We start from the raw sequence: 19,116 nt of genomic DNA, 5'->3' as shown, positions 1-19,116 counted from the left end.
CTTAATTTCGCACTGGCATATTAACACAAGCAAAAGATCATCTGTACAACTTTCCAAGGATCAATTTTTATCATTATAGAGTGGATTTACTAGTGATCGTCATGTATATGCGTTAAACCCGATTCACGTATAACTAATGACAGTCAGTGGCGTTTTAATCCAGGTCTTGCGTACGTACGGTACGGGGTGGGGGATGGGATTTCTTTTAAAAGAGTGACTGTCCATTTCACCCGTGAAGAATTCCCCACGATCAGGTGTGATATACCGTTTCTAAAATTCTTGTGCTTTTTAAGTCCAAGTAAACAACGATCAGCAACACGGTCTCCAAGAGGGAGCAACACCACATCCCTGGCCCCCACACCACTTTGATAGCTGCACCAACAGAACGTGCGTTTGATATCTGCATGTTCCGTGGTGTGGTGTGTATGGGGCATTTACTTCGAGAATGGGAATTTACACTGCTTTATTTATAGAATCTTGTTCTATAAATAAAAGCTGTAAATCCCCGTTCTTCTCGTCACAATAGAAAACCAAACTGGGAATTCCTCCTAGGTCAAAAATGTAATGGTCACGTGACGACTTCAGCCAATCAGTATGCGCTGTGCAGGGGCAGGTACTCCGACAGAATATAAATGGCTGCGCAGCTCTGGTGTAACAGTATCAACATTCCCCCTCAGCTTTCCTGATCGTCGGTCATCAAAACATTCCTTGAACGATGCGAATATAAAATCTCCCTGATAAGCACTCTTTAAGGATTCTCCAACTTAGGCATGGATACTTCCAGCCGCTCCGTTTACGCAGGACTTCCGCGGAACGAATTCACCGAATGTAAACCAGGTGAATTGCAAGATAAAATATGGATCTATTTTCAGAGGAAAAACATTAGCCACGGTTGCGACGTCGATAGTGTTTCCAGGGTCGACTCCGGCACAAGTGACAAACTATGGATGAAGGTTACGTTCAGCGATCCATCAGGTAAGTACACGGTCCTGCAAACTTGGCCTTATTGGCATTGCTATTTTGATATTTTCTTGGGCTAGTATTGTGGACCCTGGATTAAAGAAAAATTTATTAATTAAAAATAAGAAATGAATCAATAAAATCGAAAATAAAAATCGAGCTAAATTAACTGCTAGAAACGAACCTAACAGTGGTGATGAATCATTTATTAGTAATCCTTTTCAAATAATCACTACTGGAATTAGTATTCGTGGTGGGATTTTTCCCCTCCCTTGAAACAAGTCAGAGACACCTCGCCCATTTTTGAGTGGCAGAAGGCACGATGTTTAGTAATTATAATCTCGTCATTTGTAATTTCTAAGTTAAAAAATGATCTGATTTGGGCCGTTTTCCAATTAATACTCAACTTCGTCTCCGTCTCAGGCCTCGTCCCCGAAACCAATCCCCGATTGTGGGCCTGAGGCGTTTAAATAAAATTGGATTTCTGTAATTTTTGGCCCACTTGCATCATATTTGATGTTTTGTGGCACTATTAGACTAATTACTGCGCTTCCAGCTTTAAAGTCAGGTTGTAAAAACACAGCTGAAGCCTTAGACGGAGCCAAAGTTGAATATTGTTAACTGTGCATGAGTGTATGTTAAATTTGACCTTTCACCACCTGCATGCATGGCGAGGTAGAGAACCACAGAACCTAGGGAAAACCAGTATGTACCGTGAGTCTCATAATTACGACATTCCCCAGGGCTTACGTTCGATTAAAGCAAAGCAAGTATAGGCACAGGACATCCTTGATTTCAATTATTATTTCGTTGAAATACTAAAATCAGCACCTGCAGACAGGTATGACGGAACAAATACCGAGCAGGGCATTCCCCAAGTTGGACGTCACGACATGACATCGGGAAATCCCCCAATGATATGACACGACGTAGCGTAGACCCGTTAGATGCTCTACACGATTGTTTTGCCCTTATTCCACTCTCTCGGCTGTGAGCATGGACCACACTGACCAACACAGGCCCACTAGTTTAAAGCAAATCACAATTGGGCTATTTCCTGTAGGTGGAGCACGCCAAGTTTATAAAAAATAAGAGATTGAGAATGACGACCGCCAAGCTCTCGAACCCCGGCACGGGGCAAGCATAAGTTATCCCATTATATTCCAAAGGAAGCCTTTTCAACATTTCCTTTCAAGGTTGAATATTCAAACAGAAATATCTCTGAACTGCACCGTGGTCAATGTTTCCAAAGATTCAAGAATTTGTATTTCGTTGTTTGTTGTTGTTGTTGTTGTTGTTGTGGTTGTTGTTGTTTTTGTTGTTGTTTTTGTTGTTGTTGTTGTTGTTGTTGTTGTTGTTCTTGTTGTTGTTGTTGTTGTTGTTGTTGTTGTTGTTGTTGTTGTTGTTGTTGTTGTTGTTGTTGTTGTTGTTGTTGTTGTTGTTGTTGTTGTTGCTGTTGTTGTTGTTGTTGTTGATAGTTTCCGATTTTGGTCAGTTTTATGAATCCGAACTCAAGGGTTTTGTAAAATCAAATTGAATTAGGAAGATTAGGTACATTCGGTCAATTTAAGTCACTTTTGCCTCTACAGGCTTCTTTTTGCCTTAGTCATTAGTACATTCAATTATCAATTGTTAACAGGTGTTCAACATGTGTTGTCCAAAGCTCGCCACGAGTTGAGGGTAGAGGGGTGTGGCACTGTTCCCCTGGAGATCAGGGAGTGTTTGCAGTCCGATGTTCAGTTGCATGAGTCAGAAGATAGCGAAGACTCTTTTGTCATCCTGAACGCTGTAAGTCCTTATTTGCCCGTGTTTCATAAACACATTTTCTCATGCTTGTCTGATATTTTTCTTTGTGTGAAAGGTCAGTGAAATCTACTCCACACCAAAAGCTTGTATATAAGTTTGCCCTGCGAGTGTAGCCCGGAGACTCGCCTGGCTGGGTCCACAAGACAAGCCTGCAGGCCACACTAGCGTAATTATGTGCGAGGCAAAATACTGTAGACTTCTGTATTGAACTATTTGTAGACAATATTTTCTAAATAGAATTTGAATTTTTTACCCTAGGATATCGAGCCCATCACTGCACCAACTCAGTGACATATCTTATCTTATCATTATTATTATGCACAGGGTGATCTCGACAAGGGGACGTTGGACGGTGAAAATCCCGGGGAGCACCTGTCTGCACTTGGCCCGGACCATTCAAGCAATGCAGGTGTCCAACTCGTCAACCAACAAAGCAGTTCAAGCAGGGACACTGCCAACCCCATCTCTATTCCCGAAGCAGCGTTACCTTACACTGAAAAGGTATGAATCAGGGATATGAAGACTTTACGAATTGTCACTTGGCAAAATAACTTGATGTCTCCATGTTCAGTTATTACCCAGTTTTTACATTGACAGTCGGCTATCAAATTGATTTCGGTCTTGTAAAAATAAATTTGTGTTTTTGTATTGAAATATATTGAAATTACGATCACTAGGCATAATAATCCAACAATGATTATTGAGGTTTGACCTTGCGCTGGGAGCACGAAGTGACAACAAAAAGACTTGACTAAGTCAACCAGGAGTTCGTAACACCTTGCCCACGTTCAAAGTATAAAAATCTTTACAGGTTCACACACTGAAACCTCTCATAACTGCAATATTTCAAGCACTTTCTGATGGCCAGGTTTCAACCCATCTTACACCAAGCCCTGCAAGAATTCTTTCCTCCCAATCCCACGGAGACGAAACTCCACATGGAGAGATGTCTGTCGGGGCTGCGACAGATGATGAGGAGGATGATTTGTATAGCCCAGACTCGAGCATACAATCTGCAGCAACAGAGGTACGGACTAAACAATAATGATCATTGTGTTTCAGGCGGGTAAAATCTTTTGTGTTTACACAAATTTACTTTCTTCGATGTCTCGCCCATACTCAAAATAGGCTAACTACGATTTTGCTTCGCACGTCATCTTTAAATGAGCCGTTAATTATGCGAAAGCTTAATTTTTCAAATATGAAACTCTTTGGATGGACCAATAGGGCATCCAATTTCTCATTTTTTTGCGTAAAAAGTTAGTTTGGGGATTTTTCATTTTTGTTTTTGTTACACACATAACAGTTTACAGAATTAGCTTTTGGGGGTGGGGGCATTACACGAACCAATTTTATTGTACGAAATGACAGTTTCCTGACCTTCAAGCCCCCCAAAACTGCAAGATGGCTGGGCTCTCTCAGTCACAGAGTTGAGGTCAGTTCGGTCAAGAAAACGTACACTTTCTTCTTGGCTATTTTTCGTTGTCCATTGTTTCTCTGCCACAGACTCCCAACCTGATGAAAATATTAAGATCAAAATCTACAGATGACGCCGAAAGTGGAGATGCTCGTAAAGGTAGTGATTTTCAGGACAAATGCCCCTTCCAACAACACACGAACGAGCCTGTAGGCAGTAGGCCTGGTAAGTACATGTATATGGAATATTGTTGGAATACCTTCCTTCCAAAAGAAATCCACTGCACTGTCATCAAGTCTTGCCAAGACGTAAACAAACGAGAAGTACAGTTCATATGTGGTTGGTGCTGTGAATAAAATGCCCAATTGTTGCACACTTTGTAGTCTGCTGTTTAATTGTGATAGTATTCAAATCAGGCATTATGGTAAAGATATTAAAAATAATCAAATAGATCTAAGAAATGCACTCCCTTATTTGTTGAGAAATATTCCTAATAAGAAATGCTTCAGATTTAGATTTTCCCTGTCAGTAGTTCAGAAAGCTCTTATCTCCGAATTGAGCAGTGAAATCAAGAGTTTCACTGATTGTTTTAGGGTATCCTGAAACAACAGTTGGCATTCACCAGCAACAGTCTGTAGGCGGTAGTGTAGACCGAGGAGGAAGTTCGCAAAGACCAGATGCTAGGGGTGCTGTACTCGATGGAAGGTGCCAGCAGGATCGAGGTGGCCAAGTGCTCCAAGAAAGAAACAAATCTGCCAATGGCCAAGTCTTGCCAAAGGCTGCTACGACAAAGAACAGAAGTTGCAGCGAGACAAGCTCTAAGGAAAAACATACGGCTGAAGAAAGAAATGAATACTCTGGAGTTCCCTTAAAACGTCCTGCATGGGAACAACAGGTACGGTTTGGGACCAGGGTTTTTTCATGAGACATTTTTACAAAATGACAAGCAAAACAGTACATACGGATTGATTTGTTTTCTAACTTTATGTCATTTGAAGCAATGAATGAGTTAGTATGATAAATTCACCATTAGGCTTTTTTTAGTTTCCTCAGGAGGATTCATCTGATGAGGAAAAGGAACAGGAGGGGGAGGAGCAAGAGGAGGATCAGGAGGAGGAGCAATTTGTTGAAGTTACAGGATTTAATCCGTCATCAGAGGAAATGCTCAAGATGTATTTTGAGAATTTCAGAAGGTCTGGAGGTGGCGTTATCAAAACCTGGGAGCATGACCGCAAGGCAGAAACTGTTAGAATGACCTTTGAGGATCCATCGTGTGCGTCATTGTTCTAGAATTCCTAAACATTATATGCAAAATACCAGTTTGCAGAGGTTCGAAATATGGGTGAACACACTGAAGATATAGTTCCGGTTTTTTTTCATTTACGAGAACAAATCGTAGTGTTTGAAACATTTGTTCTCTGGAGAGGCATTTCTTAGGCTAGCTATACAAGCACTGTGTATCCAATGAAAACATTAAAATAAGGATTAAGGCTAATTAAATCCCCTCAAGATCTAAATAAATAATTAAAAATTGAAGCAGCAACATTTTGAAACTAAATAGCAACTGCGATTTGGTGGTGAAAGACTTAAGAAGGTTGTGTTTTTGTTTGAATGCTGCAGTGACCGACAATGTGATTGCAAGGCAACATAAGGTTGGAGGAAAGAATCTGACACTGCGATTGAAGAAATCCCGTCCACGTCCAGTCAAGAAACGATATCTGTTGCTGAAAGGAATTCCTGATGGATGTACTGCAGAGTTTTTGACAATGTTCATTGAGAACAAATGTGGCACGGAGGACTTCAAAATACAATATGGTGAGATGCCTGGAACAGCCCTCTGCACATTCAACGAGGACATCCCAGGTGATCAATTCTTCTTACATTGAAAATGTGGTCAAGATAAACACGTTTGGGGATAAATAAGTGTGTAGTTATTATTCATCACAAATCCACCGGAGACTAGATGCTCCTAAGTAGCAGACGTGAAATGATGAACTAAATCCTCAGATCTACTGAGCATTAGGAGGCGTTTGAATGTTAAAATGAAAATCTAACTAAGACTAACCATAAATAGGTTACTTTCTCGACTTAACCTTGATTCAACACACCTAAAATACAAGTATGCTACTCCTGTCCTTGTCTGTTGCTACTCAGTTGTAATAGTTTGCGGTACCCGCTGCTACATCTGACACGGACCGTCCAGCAGACCCTAGCAAGCTCGATGGCTAAGCAAAAGCTCGTGGGTTCGAATCCCAGCCGATTAAGCTTGTGAATTGTTCCACAAGCTCTCAGATAAACACTGATTATTCAGTGTAACAAAAAACCGTTATTAAAAACATTGTTAATCGCTTGCCCTTTTCAATGTTTGTAGACATGGACAAAGTGATCAGATGCATTTCTTCAAAGACAATCAAAGGAGTCTACATGACAGCGGAGAAGATGCATGAGTCAGGTGGTATCCTAGTGCAAGGTGAGAAGTGAAATTGCTAGCATAATATTAGCAATATGTCAAAATGAAATCCAAGAGATATGAAACTAGCCTGAACTATTGGCTTAATGTTAATGCGCTGCATTTATCTTGGTAGTCCTAGATATGGTTAAATTAGAAAGGCTAGTGTAATCAAACAACCTACGTTTGTAATTTTTTTTAATTGTATATTTTTTACCGCAGTTTGTGAACATGATTTAAGAATAAGAATAGGTTTGTTATATTTGTGTTTAAGGTGTTTCACCACAAATGTCTCTAGAGGTGATCGAGTTGTATTTTGGCAACAAGAGTAAAAGTGGCGGAAATGATGTCAGAGAAGTACAGCCGGGACCAATGCATACCCAGGCTATCGTCTACTTCGAAGACTGGAAAGGTAGTTCAACATTTTATGAAAAACAAGTGACAATTTTTCTTTTCTTTTCTTAATTACAATATCTCTTTAAGGCTTTTCCCCTCAGAGGTCTGATGCTAATGCATCATTTTTTCCTGCCTGATTGTAAGCAATTTGTAACACGTTTACTGTTCTCTCTGTTTTTCGAAGCTTGTTGTTCATCTTTACTCTTAGAAATGAAAGCTATCACAATGCTTTTTATTTATTTATTCCTCATCAGTTGTTGGAGACGTTTTGGCAAAAAGAGGCCCCCATAAGGTTGGAGGCGTTGAGCTATCAGTTGAAGAGTACCATGAATGTCTTGGAAGACTGAGTCCATTTGATGTCTCGACTCCACATACCCCTATGCCAGTCACTGTACAGGTGCCACAACCTGTCATGGAGTTCATCTTTGGACAAAAGGGGCAACATGCAAAGAAGACTTTGGTTCAGAAACTGAGTGACGTGAAGGCCACTCTGAAATGGCCAGATGGCGACGACAAGACAACAGCTAAGCTACAACCTCTATTTGAAGATGGGCAGTGGCAGTCATCCTGGCTCAAATGGCCTGAAGTCGCACCTGAAGTTTTGACGGACTTCCTGAACAGGTTCAAGTCAACCCGGATCCCAATCCCGCCACCACTGTGGAAAGAGACTGTTGCTAGAATAGATCAGGTTGACACCAAGGGCCTTTCCATCGAACCAAATAATACTCAGCATATAGTTCATCTGGTTGGAGAGCAGCAAGATGTGGCTAAAAGAGTAAATGTCATTGGTGAAATCGTCAAGGAGTTGAGAACAACGGCTGAGTACAAAGTTAAACAAGAAAACGAAATAAAACAAGAAATTTTCTTTACACCTGACAAGTTTCAGCATTTTGTTGTCTGTGGCATCAAGGATGAAATTGAGAACAGATTTCTCCCTAACCTGAAGATCACTGTGACTACTTCAGAAGATAAAAGGAGACTCACATTTCAAGGAACGCAAAAGAACGTTCAAGAAGCAGAGTTGTTGACACGGAGAAAAATTGACAGTCTCGAGCATGTAAAATTCAAGGCAAGCAGCAACAAAACGCAGTTTGTTAACTCCCTCAAAGACAAAATCCATGAGATCTTAAGGTCGCAGGGCATTCGTGCAGCATGTATGGGATCTGACGATAGCACGATCATCGTGTATGCTGCAACAAAGGAGGATGCAAGCCAAGCCAAAGCTTACATTGATCAAGAAATAGTAGAGGATTTCATTCCCATCACAGGACAGGCTGCATCAGATGTCCTACGAAGCTCAAACGGCAGAATGCTCCTTGATGGCATCAACAACCAGAAGTTCATCATGGCAGCCTTCAGCGACAGCACAGGTTGGCCGTACATTTCATGAAGGGACAACTTATACCTAATACAAAAGAATTTGAACATTCACCGTAATTCAGATTTTCCTTAAGCCCGAAATTTGTGCCCTTGGGGCGAGGTGGAGAGAGAAAGAGAGGGAGAGCGTCCCTCCGTTGCCTTGATTTAGATTCTTTCTTTTTACCCTAAGAAATTGATTTTTCATTATGAAGCTTGCTCTATCTGCGCAGAGCTTGGAAGAAAATACAAGGCACAATAATGTTTACTTTTGAAAACTGTTTTATGGAAAACAGCACACGCTATGAGTAACTGATTGTTGTTATTGACTGAATTAAAATATTTGGCACCATACATATGCACTGTGTTCTGAAAGAACTTTTCATTTTGCAGGGAAAGTTCTTCAACTTGTTGGATTCAAAACTAACATGGATAAAACAAAGCAAAAGATCACCATTTTCCTCAAAGATAACATCATCATGACGAAAATCATACCGGCAAACAAGATGAAAATACAGCTCATCACCATATTCCACGGGGCCGATATGGTAAATGTGGAAAAGCAGTTTGCCAGAAACCAGGTGAAAATCCAACCACAGATGCGTGGCCAAAACAAAGGAATTGTCATTCAAGGGAACGAAGAAGGTTTGGAAGCCGCAAGTCAGTTTATAGCTTCTCTGATAGCAAGGATAAAGGAACAGCTTTACCCAGTCTCAAGGACCGGCATGGCCCAACTCTTCCGAGAAGATAAAGGGAGAAAGTTTCTGGAATCATTGGAGATGAAGTTCGAGTGTGTAATCAGCGAGAATGTTGAAGAAGGTAGTGATGAGGAGGAAGAAGCTCAGGCAGGAAGAGAAACAAGGCCACTGATGACCTCGGAGATACTATGCCAAATTACTCTACCAAATAGTTTCACTTTGAAGGTTTGCAGAGGAGACCTGACAATGCAGAAAGTTGACTGCATAGTGAATGCTGCCAATGTGAAACTGAAACATGGTGGGGGATTGGCTGCTGATATCGTTGAAGCAGGTTAGTCAATACACTAGAAATAGACTTTTGGGATTGAAATTGGAATTTTTTGGTCAAATTGTGGAAACCTCTTCAATTTGCAATTCCTCTTTGAAATGGACTGGTCATGCCTGAAAGACAGGATCTCACTTCTTATCCCCAAGTGCAGGTGGTTTTACAGTGGGAATGATAGTGACTTTGTACTGGTACGAAGGTAATAAAAATAATGACGTTGTCTCATCTATGGCATGACTTAAAAATCATTAATCATATGCAATTTATGAACTGATGGGCTGCTTATTACATGAAACTGTTTGACACTCCTTGTGTTTAGGAGGGACAGTGATTCAGACTGAGTGTGAGCAGATATTAAAGAACAAGCATCACCGCCAATTACATGTGGGTGAGGCTGTTTGCACCTCAAGTGGTAGCCTACCATGCAAGAAAGTCATCCATGTTGCTGGACCTCAATGGCCACATGACAAGACCGCCATACCGAGGGCCGACGATGAGCCAACCCAAGAGGAGGTTCTCCTCTATGACAGCATCATTGAATGCCTGAAGCTAGCAAACCAAAACAAAATGCAGTCCATCGCCATCCCAGCCATCAGTGCTGGCATTTTTGGCTTCCCAGTTGAGCTTGTCGCAAGACAGATTCTCAACGCTGCAGCTGACTTCTGTCAGAACATGCGCAACCTCACCTTAACAGAGATCCACTTTACCAACAACGACCAGCCAACTTGTAATGTATTCAGACAGGCAGTGATGGATAGATTTGGTCCATTTCAGGGGAGAGAGGCTGCCACTGGTGTTCGCCAAGGTGAGTCTGTCTTTCTGCCGAGGGCACTGAACAGTAGAGGCCCAGCCAACACTAGAGTCATGGCACAAACGTGGCTCAGGGATGGCTGGACCAGGCTGAAAAGGTTGGCCCAAGCCCGGCTTGCCACAGCTTGCCCAACTTTAGCCAGCATTGGGCCCGGGCTAGATCTCGGCCAGAAGTGATATGCCAGTGGTGGCCCAGAGCTGGCAGCTGGTTGGCCCCGAGATGGTTCATATCATTTCAGCTTGGCTAAAATGCCACTATTTGTTGAGTTCACATTAGATATTGCTGACATTAGTGCCGACGATATCTATGACCAGGCAACGGAATTTCTCAATGTTTTGCCCTCTAACATTCCTTGCAGAACTCTCTTTCCACCCAATTCAAACATTATTTCAGCAGCCATTGAGTGCTATAACTTTGGTTTGCTCGGACACTGCTTCCAAATTGTGAAAGGAAGACAATTTGAGACCCAAAATAATGTATACTCTGTGAAATGACAACATAAATGTGGTGGTGATTCCTACGTTTTATGGTTATATAGCTCCATTTTTTGAAGGGTAGGCCTAAGGAAGTGATTCCACCCCCTTCCATCTCTTTCTTACCATCTACTTTGCCTGGACCGGCCCAACCCTGACCGGCCGGACCGACCCAAAGCTGACACCAGCTTCTATGGTATATGAAACGGTGCCAGCAGTGGGCCATCAATGGTCACGGGCAGGCCGACAGTTTGGTATTTGCTGGGGGACAAAATGTCGCTGATTGGGTAAGCGTCTCTAATTGGAGCACCGGGTACATGTTCCAAGGGATGCTAAATCCATTCAGTACACTATACATGATGAATACAACAAAGAACTGTGCGGTAAATCTGCAAAATCGGAAAAGCTGATCAGCTGTGTGATTGGGCAAAGCGACATGGTGTTTCGTTCATCGTGCTTGTCTGAAGCCACGCTCTAAAAATCAAGTAGTGACCTGAATGGCTGTTTATTTACTTTAGATGAAAATGTTTCAACCTCCATACCTGTCCTTCCAGTACTGTATTATAACTGTTGGATGGGGATTTAACTTTTCTATGTTCCTAATAAGTAGCTCCATAAAAATCCCCCCCCCCCCCCTTAATAAGCACTTTTTGTTCTGGCATTTTCTCGACTCTCAATATAGGGCCAACAGCTACAACCTTTAGTCCTCCTGTCATGGAGGATGATACACCTGTGTCTGCACCTGCACCAAAGTTTACTGCATCAGGACAGAACTCACTGACAACAAATGAGGGAATTACCATAACACTGAAGAAAGGAAGCATCACAAATGAAATGGTACCATTAGGCTTGCGTCCTTTACCGTCACATTAATTCAGATTTATAATCTATAAGTTTAGTACAAGAGGACCATATTGTTTCATAGTAAGTTTGTTTGAGGAAAAGTTAAATTTGTTGAACTTGTACAAATTTATTTGTTTTGATATACAAACCAGGTCGATGTAATTGTCAACACAGCAGGACCTGACATGAACCTTAGTAGCGGTAAGGTGTCGCAGGCATTACTGAAAGCAGCTGGGTCAGCACTACAGAAGGAGTGTGATACAGTGATTACAACCCGTGGCAAAGTTCGTAGAGGTGACTTCATACAAACAGGACCAGGTGCTCTCACCTGCAAGAAAATCTACCACTGCGTCTGTGAAGGTTACCGCCAAGGTGAATCCGAGAAGGTGGGTGTGGTACTAAATTGTTGTGGGCCTGCGGTTTGAAATCATACCGATTTTCAAGTTCATTTGTTGGACATTTTCTGAATTTTGCAAAAGATTATGATACAAGCATTTGTTTCCAGTAAACAACAAAAAGTAACTGTTGGTAAAAACTAAATCTTAATAATTCCACTTTGTTTCAGGTCCTGAAGAAACTTATCCTCAAGTTGATGGAGCAAGCTGAGCAAAATGAAATGCTGTCCATAGCCATCCCAGCACTCGGTACAGGCAACTTGAACTACCCAGCAGGTGTTACTGCACAGGTTATGTATGAATCCATCTTGGAATTCAGCAATCTACATCCTAACGGTCTGCTGAAGGATGTCCGGTTTGTGGTCTACGACAAAGATGCCAAGACCATTCAGGTATATCGATTGGGAATCAAATCAAAAAGATCCCGGGGAAAATATTTGATAACTGTTCATAGATTTATTAACCCCTCTGTCACCACTTCTTTATTTTAAAAAAATGACTAAAAGAAGTTCAGCAGATGCAAGTTGTGCTGAAATACATCACATGGAACCGTTCAATTCATTACGTTAATTTAAATGAATGTTTTTTATCAACTCTGGAAGTGGCCTTTGATTTAATTGGCTGTGACTTAACCTCACTGTATAATTGCTTCCACGGTATGAGGTCACTCAAGTAGTGCATTCTAATAAGTGAACAACCATTTCCATGTCGCTAAATATACTATATTTGTGTTACAAAATCTTTAAAGGGGTTCGAAGATAAAATCCAACGTCTGTCCACTCCTGGAACATCTGCGGGAGCTACAGGTTACGCCCCCAGTGGCCTCAGAAGGAAGTTGAGGAAGTCTGGATCAGCATCAAGTAATTCATTGTATAATTTTTGTGAAATTGTCTCGTCTTCCCTTTAGCTTTGCTGCTGTCTTATTGATCGTGTTAAGTCGTTTCTGAACAGGTACTTTTTTCACTGAAGTTTTGTGTAGTGGTTCCTCAACGTTTCCTTAACACAATGTATCGTCTACTTACATGATGACTAAAATGGGCGACATTTACTTAAAATAATTGCTTTTCTTAAAGGCAACGCCTACAACAAAATACATGCAAGTGCCTCACTGCAGGGTTCTTTGTGTTTATGTAGCTCCCTCTGACCGACAGCCCGAGTCCTATTCAGAAATAGTGCGTGACCAGACGGGGATGCTTCAGACAAAGATAGGATCTGTATGCCTTCAAGTTGGACCAGGGGATCTTCGCACAGAAACAACTGATGCTATTGTCAAAAGTGTTGGGCCAGGTTTGAATCTTTCTATTTATACGTGCTGCTTTTAATAGGATATTACTTGCTCCTCAGCAAGTAAATGTAACCACAGAAATGCATCACCAGAGCCCACAGACAACATACCAGAAGTCAAAACTGTTTTGAATTAGAGCAAATCTTTATATTTCGATACGGAAAACCTTTTATATGAATACTGTATTCACAGGTTTGATTTCCCAACTCATATTAACCAAAGGCTATTATTACAATAAAAAGAGTTATTCCAGAAAGTGATCTCCGAAAGGGGTTGTTTTCTCAGTGATTTAACATACGTAATTTCCTCATGAGTACTTATCGAAAAGTTTGCAAAATGATAGGAACCCGGAAGACTACAATATCTATGATTAGGCTCTGCAAATAATAATAGCAAATGTTTAATATTTGTTACTAGTTAATTTAGGTTTCTCAATTTTTGAACATTGATAGGGACCGATTTCATGAGGTGCAAAGAACAACACATTCTTACTGAAATACATACATAATCCTAAAAAGCTTCGGCATACAATTTTCTAAGCAATTTAAACCCCCTTTATTTTACTGAAACATTTCATTTTGCACAGTCAAAAGTAAAACATGATATTTTGTCAATAGTAAAATGGTGTATTCAATAATAACTGATTAATAAAACGATAATCTCCATAATTTTACATAAATTTGTGAAGCAACATATCAGCAGGCACCGATCTATGTTCAGACTGGTGTCTCATCACTTCAGTGCAGCGGTATATTCCACGTTGTCACTCCGAAATCTCCTGAGGCAATGAAAACTGCTGTGCACAAGGTTTTGAAGCTTGCAGAGGAGACAAAACTCAAGTCAGTTTCCTTCCCAGCCATAGGAACGGGTAAGACTGAAAGATATGGTTTGGGAGTTTCATTCAACATGTGTTTCAGAAGGGGAAATTTCAACTTCTTCAGATAAATCTCTGTAAAGTTAGAAGATCTTATAAACTGTATAAGACTGTTCCTTTTTGTGGGGACTAGTAAGTACATAGTAACAGAATGGTTTCGTTAAAAACACTAACAGAAGATGGAATCCATCATAAATTAACAATTTTTGCACAGGCTTTAATTGTGAGAAGGCACACTGGTATATCACAGTTTGGCTTTTGAAATGGGCAGTTTGATCATTCCCTCACACTTTACTGGTGTGAAATAATTTGCATATTTAGCCTCGGTCCCCATTTAGCTATGATAACAAACAGAACACATATCTTCAAAAGTACACTTTTGTAAGGCAAATGGCACGTGGGCAGACAAGTGCAATATCTTTCTTATTAACAGCAACCATACAATGTCCAGAACACCCCCTCAACATCCTCAAATATTTAAAAGAAGCAGTTATTTTATCAAATCAATTCTAATATAAATTAGAACTTTCGGTTGAATTGTTAGGCCAAGGTGGGCTGTCTGTCGCTGACAGTGCCAGTGCCATGTTGGCGGCTGTCGGTGAATTTGCAGTCCAGAAGAAACCTCGTTATCTTCGTCTCATCCGTCTGGTCATCTTCCAACCAAGCATGGTTGCTGGATTTCAGGATGCTTTGAAAAAAGAAGTTGGGACCCTCGTACAAAAAGCAAAAAGGCTTAGTGTCCAAAGGCATTGGTAAATATTTTGATGTTACCTTCACCTTTATTATAGCAACAAAATCCAGAAAAAATAGCTACACCATTCCTGCGTGCTTGTTTCCAAGGTTGGATTTGGGGGGGGGCAGGGGAGCAACAGGGGCCATGGCCCCCACCTGAATAGAGCCAAACACTTTCTTTCTTTTTGAAAACAATGGAAGATTTTTGGTTTGTTTGATTTCCTTTCCAAACAACAGTGTGTAAAAATCCCCCGACAGGCTGTAAAAGGTTACATTAAAAATGTCCATTATTTCTGGCATCTCCCAACCAAGTTTCCCCCCCAACAAAAATCTTGGTTTTGTACCTGTTGTTGTTTATTTCTTCGGACAAGGCTGTAGAGTGGGAATAGCACTAGTGGTTATATATCAAATAACACTAAATGAAATTGAATTTGATTTCAGTTTTGTTAAAATACATCAAATTTACTGAATCCTGTTTAATTGTGCAAAAAGCCCTATTCCAACAAGCATGATCCATGGTGTGAATGCATGGCTGAAAGAAGATACTTGTTTCTGATTCCATTTTGATTGACAGGTTTGGCCAAATCTGCTTTGTATACTGCCTGGTATGGAGGTTCTACAGCTGCAGATGATCAAACAGAGAAAGGAAGTCTTGAGGAAACAATCATTCTCAACATCTGTGCCATGGACATGGCATCTATAAAAAAGGCTGTCGACAAGATTGAGCAATTCCAGAGCGAGGAATATACATCAGAGGTAATGTACATAATCTTAAATCTGCAGGTTCCACTGACTAAGCACTGAATAGTTACCTGTTGAAAAATTAAATACCAAAAATACCACGGGAGATCAAAGTACTTTAGGTCGGGAAAAATTAACTTATCCCTTTATACTTTACATTTCATTAAATGCAAAAACCATGGCTCAATAAAGTTGAAAACAGAGTAAATAGAGACTCGCATTAAATACTACAAGTTGGAGGTCGCGGTATATTTTCCAGCCTGCTAGTCATACTTGTAATATATTGCCGATTTCTTAATCATTTTCATTTTTTCGTTTTTTGTTTAATGCTTTTATTTTGGTATCAGGACAAACTAGACGATATGGAGATGTTGGACAAGATGACAGATAAAAATCACACTGAATTCAAAGACATTGAGGCGAAGTACAGCGTACGTATATTGTAATAAACATTTAATGGTCAACATGAAGTATAAAGCAAAGCCTTCCAAGTACACATGTTGTCATGTTTAAAGGCAAAGATAGGAGGGTTTTATTCTTCAAGGCCGGTTTATTCCTGATGCATCAAAATCAAAACAGTGATGAAATTCACCAAAACTGAAGAGTTCAACTTAAACTGGATTTAATTTTGCAACACAAAGATGCATCATTCATGATGCCTTAGATTCACAAATAATCCTTCACTCTTTTTTGCCTGGTTATTTAACTCTCCCCAAGGCCGGATCCAATCCCAAATTTTGGGGGAGGGAAGTCTTTTATTGTTGTTTTCTTCCGTTTCTTTTAATGTGACATTTTATGGCATGTCTGATTAGTGAGGCTATGTTTAAGGGTTTTTTTACGAGCGTCTGGAAGGATGCGAAAAAAGATAGATACACCAAGAAAATCGCCTTCCTCTCATTTCTCTCAATTGATTTTTTGCTTTTGGGATTGAGGCATTGTTCCCCCCCCCTTCACCCTTGGCTCTCCCACATCCAAGAAAACTCAACAGGGGGTTTAGTGAAGTTTACATTCAGGAGGGTGAGTCCGGCCACTGTACTGTACATGGAACTTAAATGATTTGTGGAGAGCTCAGAGTATGTGGCATATAAGGTTCCTACATTGTATGAGATGCTGATTTGGACTATAGAGGACAATTTCTAGACGTTTGAGTGCATTGGGTATACCATACAAAAGACTAAATTTAGATTACCAACTGGGACAAATGGTTCAGTTGGTGAAGTGCAAAGTGTGGCTCCTATTTGCCTATTTTCTTAGTTCAAGTGGAATGTGACTGTAAACGTAACGGACGTATCCAGATTCCTCTTGCAGTTTGTTTAATGATCTTTTTAAATTTTTTAATTTAACAGGTAAAAATAACATATCCTATAAAGAGGGGCGGTGACAAATTTGTTCGAGTTGAAGGTCGCGTCATCAACGTTAAAGATGCCCTAATTGCCATTCAAGACGTGTTCAAAAAAATGCACAAGGACTTACTCCAAGCTCAACAAATGGAACTCCTGTCGAAAGAAGTAAGTAAAGACATTATTCCTTTTGATGATAAATTTTAACCATTGCTGTATATTTTAAAGGTAGACTGTTACTTTTCAGTGACACTTAACACCAGACAGTGTGCTCTGAATTATGGTTAACATCAGCTTTCAAAAACTGCATATAATACATGCAGTAAAATCATATATTTGGGACATGTATTAATTAATATCAGCCAACTTGTGCATTTCTTTCGTTTTATAGGCATATTTCAGAATACTGAATTGGTATTTCTGATGTAGACGATCCAAATAAATCAAATAAAATAATTTGAACTCCTTTCACTTTGTTTGAAAGTGTAACTGTTACTCCTACAGGTACAGTGGAAGTACAATACCCCACAGGGAGAAGAAGCTTATGATCCTGAAGTCAATGCTATTATTGAGAAGGCCTACAAGAACAAACAACCTTCAGTGGCATTGGATCTTGAAGATGGAAAGGTAACAATCAACTTCCAAAACATGGAGGAGTCTTCAAGGGCAGGGACCCTCCAGGTTCGCCGAACTAACTTGAGCAAAGGTATGTAGGGTTTTTTCATTATGTCCTTATATGAGTTGTCGGTAATTTACCAATTGCACAGAACTATCAAAAATCAACCACTGAATGATTTAACATGAACTGTTTTTGACCGTGAAGTTTTCCTCAAGGTGATTCAGAAAAGTAGAACTTTTAAGTTGTGAGTTTGTTTTGGCAAGTACTACATAATACACCATTAACTAAAATCTATCCGCACAAAACTGCACAAAATGATGAATCATGTAGTCTCATTCCCTTCGAGTAACTGACAAGTGATTAAATTGGCGACTGACCGAGAAGCACTGTGTTGTTTGTATTTCTTGTCATGCTCAGTTGCTGCCTTTGAAATGCCACCCAACTGGATTCCCATGCGTGACAATGATCACTTTAAAATGGCGCCATTGGCTGCCGGCACAAGTGAATACATTGCTGTGGAAAGACATCTTCAAACAACTTCGGCAGTCCAACAGATTCAGGAGGCAAGTCATTGGGAAAAAATGCTTTTGAGGTGAACATGAGGTGGACTGTTCACTTCAAATAATAATATTTGAAAATTATTGTTCGTACAGGTAATTGTTGTGTCTCAGAAACTGAATTCAATTAATATCATTTTCTATGGTTACATGTAGCTCAGCAGTGGGTTCCCTGCATGAAAAATCTAGTTTGCACCTGTAGTTAAAAAGCTTCATTTCAATAAACGATGTAAAGACATAAATTGTCATGGAAAAAGTTCCATACACCGACATCACCTGACACCCTGTGCACAAACCCTATAAGACTGGTCCGAAAAATAGTATTTTCTAAATAAGTGCAATGGTACTTTTACTCCCAAATTTGCCTTTTTTTTAGACATGGTCTCACTTTCTAATGACTTATAAATCACATATGTGGAACTCTCCCTATTGTCTGTCATGAATAGATACAAAGAATTCAAAACAAAGAGCTATTGATGCAGTACCAGACTCTCAAGGCAGCGATGGAAGCTCGTCTCGGCCGACCAGACATTGAAAAGACACTCTACCATGGGACTGATGAGAAGACAAGTGACAAGATCAACAAGCAGGGATTTAATCGCAGCTTCTGTGGCAAGAAAGGTAAAAGATACCAACATGGAAAAATAAAACAGTTCACTGGTTTTACATATCAGCTGGCAGTTGATTAGGACTCTTGGTTTTATCACCTGTAATATTCTGTGTTTTTTCTTTCAGCAACTGATTACGGAAATGGAACCTACTTTGCTGTGGAGGCTGATTACTCTGCACAGGATAAGTACTCCAATCCTAACGCCAACGGTGTGAAGCATATGTACCTAGCAAAGGTTCTTGTTGGAGATTACGTCAGAGGAAGTCAAGGTATGATAACTCCTCCAAACAAGCCGAGTCATCCAGATCAACAGTATGACAGCGTGGTTGACAACATATACCAGCCCGGCATATTTGTCATCTTCCATGATGCACAAGCATACCCAGAATTTCTCATCAAATTTAAGTAAGAGAGTAAGTTGAGGTTATA

General features: G+C 40.3%; 2 protein-coding genes across 2 annotated transcripts; both read left to right on the top strand.

The window, feature by feature from the left end:
- The first annotated feature begins 612 nt into the window (after nt 1-612).
- LOC110979890 (protein mono-ADP-ribosyltransferase PARP14-like) lies at nt 613-15,995 on the top strand. Its single transcript, XM_087144925.1, has 22 exons — nt 613-975; nt 2,600-2,748; nt 3,091-3,267; nt 3,578-3,793; nt 4,273-4,408; nt 4,777-5,078; nt 5,228-5,456; nt 5,804-6,046; nt 6,555-6,653; nt 6,907-7,044; nt 7,283-8,398; nt 8,778-9,413; nt 9,727-10,212; nt 11,374-11,528; nt 11,687-11,920; nt 12,100-12,321; nt 12,678-12,789; nt 13,064-13,216; nt 13,903-14,082; nt 14,633-14,840; nt 15,395-15,576; nt 15,909-15,995. Exons 1-21 carry the CDS (start codon nt 771-773, stop codon nt 15,450-15,452), a joined length of 5,454 nt encoding a protein of 1,817 aa, XP_087001051.1. The 5' UTR covers nt 613-770; the 3' UTR covers nt 15,453-15,576; nt 15,909-15,995.
- Nucleotides 15,511-19,096, top strand: LOC147796902 (protein mono-ADP-ribosyltransferase PARP14-like). The gene is made up of 7 exons (XM_087145114.1): nt 15,511-15,576; nt 15,909-15,992; nt 16,908-17,069; nt 17,406-17,607; nt 17,938-18,083; nt 18,524-18,698; nt 18,813-19,096. Exons 1-7 carry the CDS (start codon nt 15,511-15,513, stop codon nt 19,094-19,096), a joined length of 1,119 nt encoding a protein of 372 aa, XP_087001240.1.
- Nucleotides 19,097-19,116: the final 20 nt, after the last annotated feature.

The sequence above is a fragment of the Acanthaster planci genome, linkage group LG13 (assembly GCF_054643075.1).
Source record: "Acanthaster planci isolate LZ-2023a linkage group LG13, COTS_SCS, whole genome shotgun sequence".
Taxonomy (NCBI): Eukaryota; Metazoa; Echinodermata; class Asteroidea; order Valvatida; family Acanthasteridae; genus Acanthaster; species Acanthaster planci.
This window is presented reverse-complemented; position numbering and strand designations above follow the sequence as displayed.

Bases quoted from the DNA above. Each gene is read 5' to 3' on its own strand.
- LOC110979890 (XM_087144925.1), top strand. From the start codon at position 771: ATGGATACTTCCAGCCGCTCCGTTTACGCAGGACTTCCGCGGAACGAA. The intron at 12,322-12,677 runs GTATATCGATTG...AAATCTTTAAAG, and splicing joins AAGATGCCAAGACCATTCAG to GGGTTCGAAGATAAAATCCA. The intron at 14,083-14,632 runs GTAAGACTGAAA...TTGAATTGTTAG, and splicing joins CTTCCCAGCCATAGGAACGG to GCCAAGGTGGGCTGTCTGTC.
- LOC147796902 (XM_087145114.1), top strand. From the start codon at position 15,511: ATGGCATCTATAAAAAAGGCTGTCGACAAGATTGAGCAATTCCAGAGC. The intron at 15,577-15,908 runs GTAATGTACATA...TTTTGGTATCAG, and splicing joins GCGAGGAATATACATCAGAG to GACAAACTAGACGATATGGA. The intron at 17,608-17,937 runs GTATGTAGGGTT...TGTCATGCTCAG, and splicing joins CCGAACTAACTTGAGCAAAG to TTGCTGCCTTTGAAATGCCA.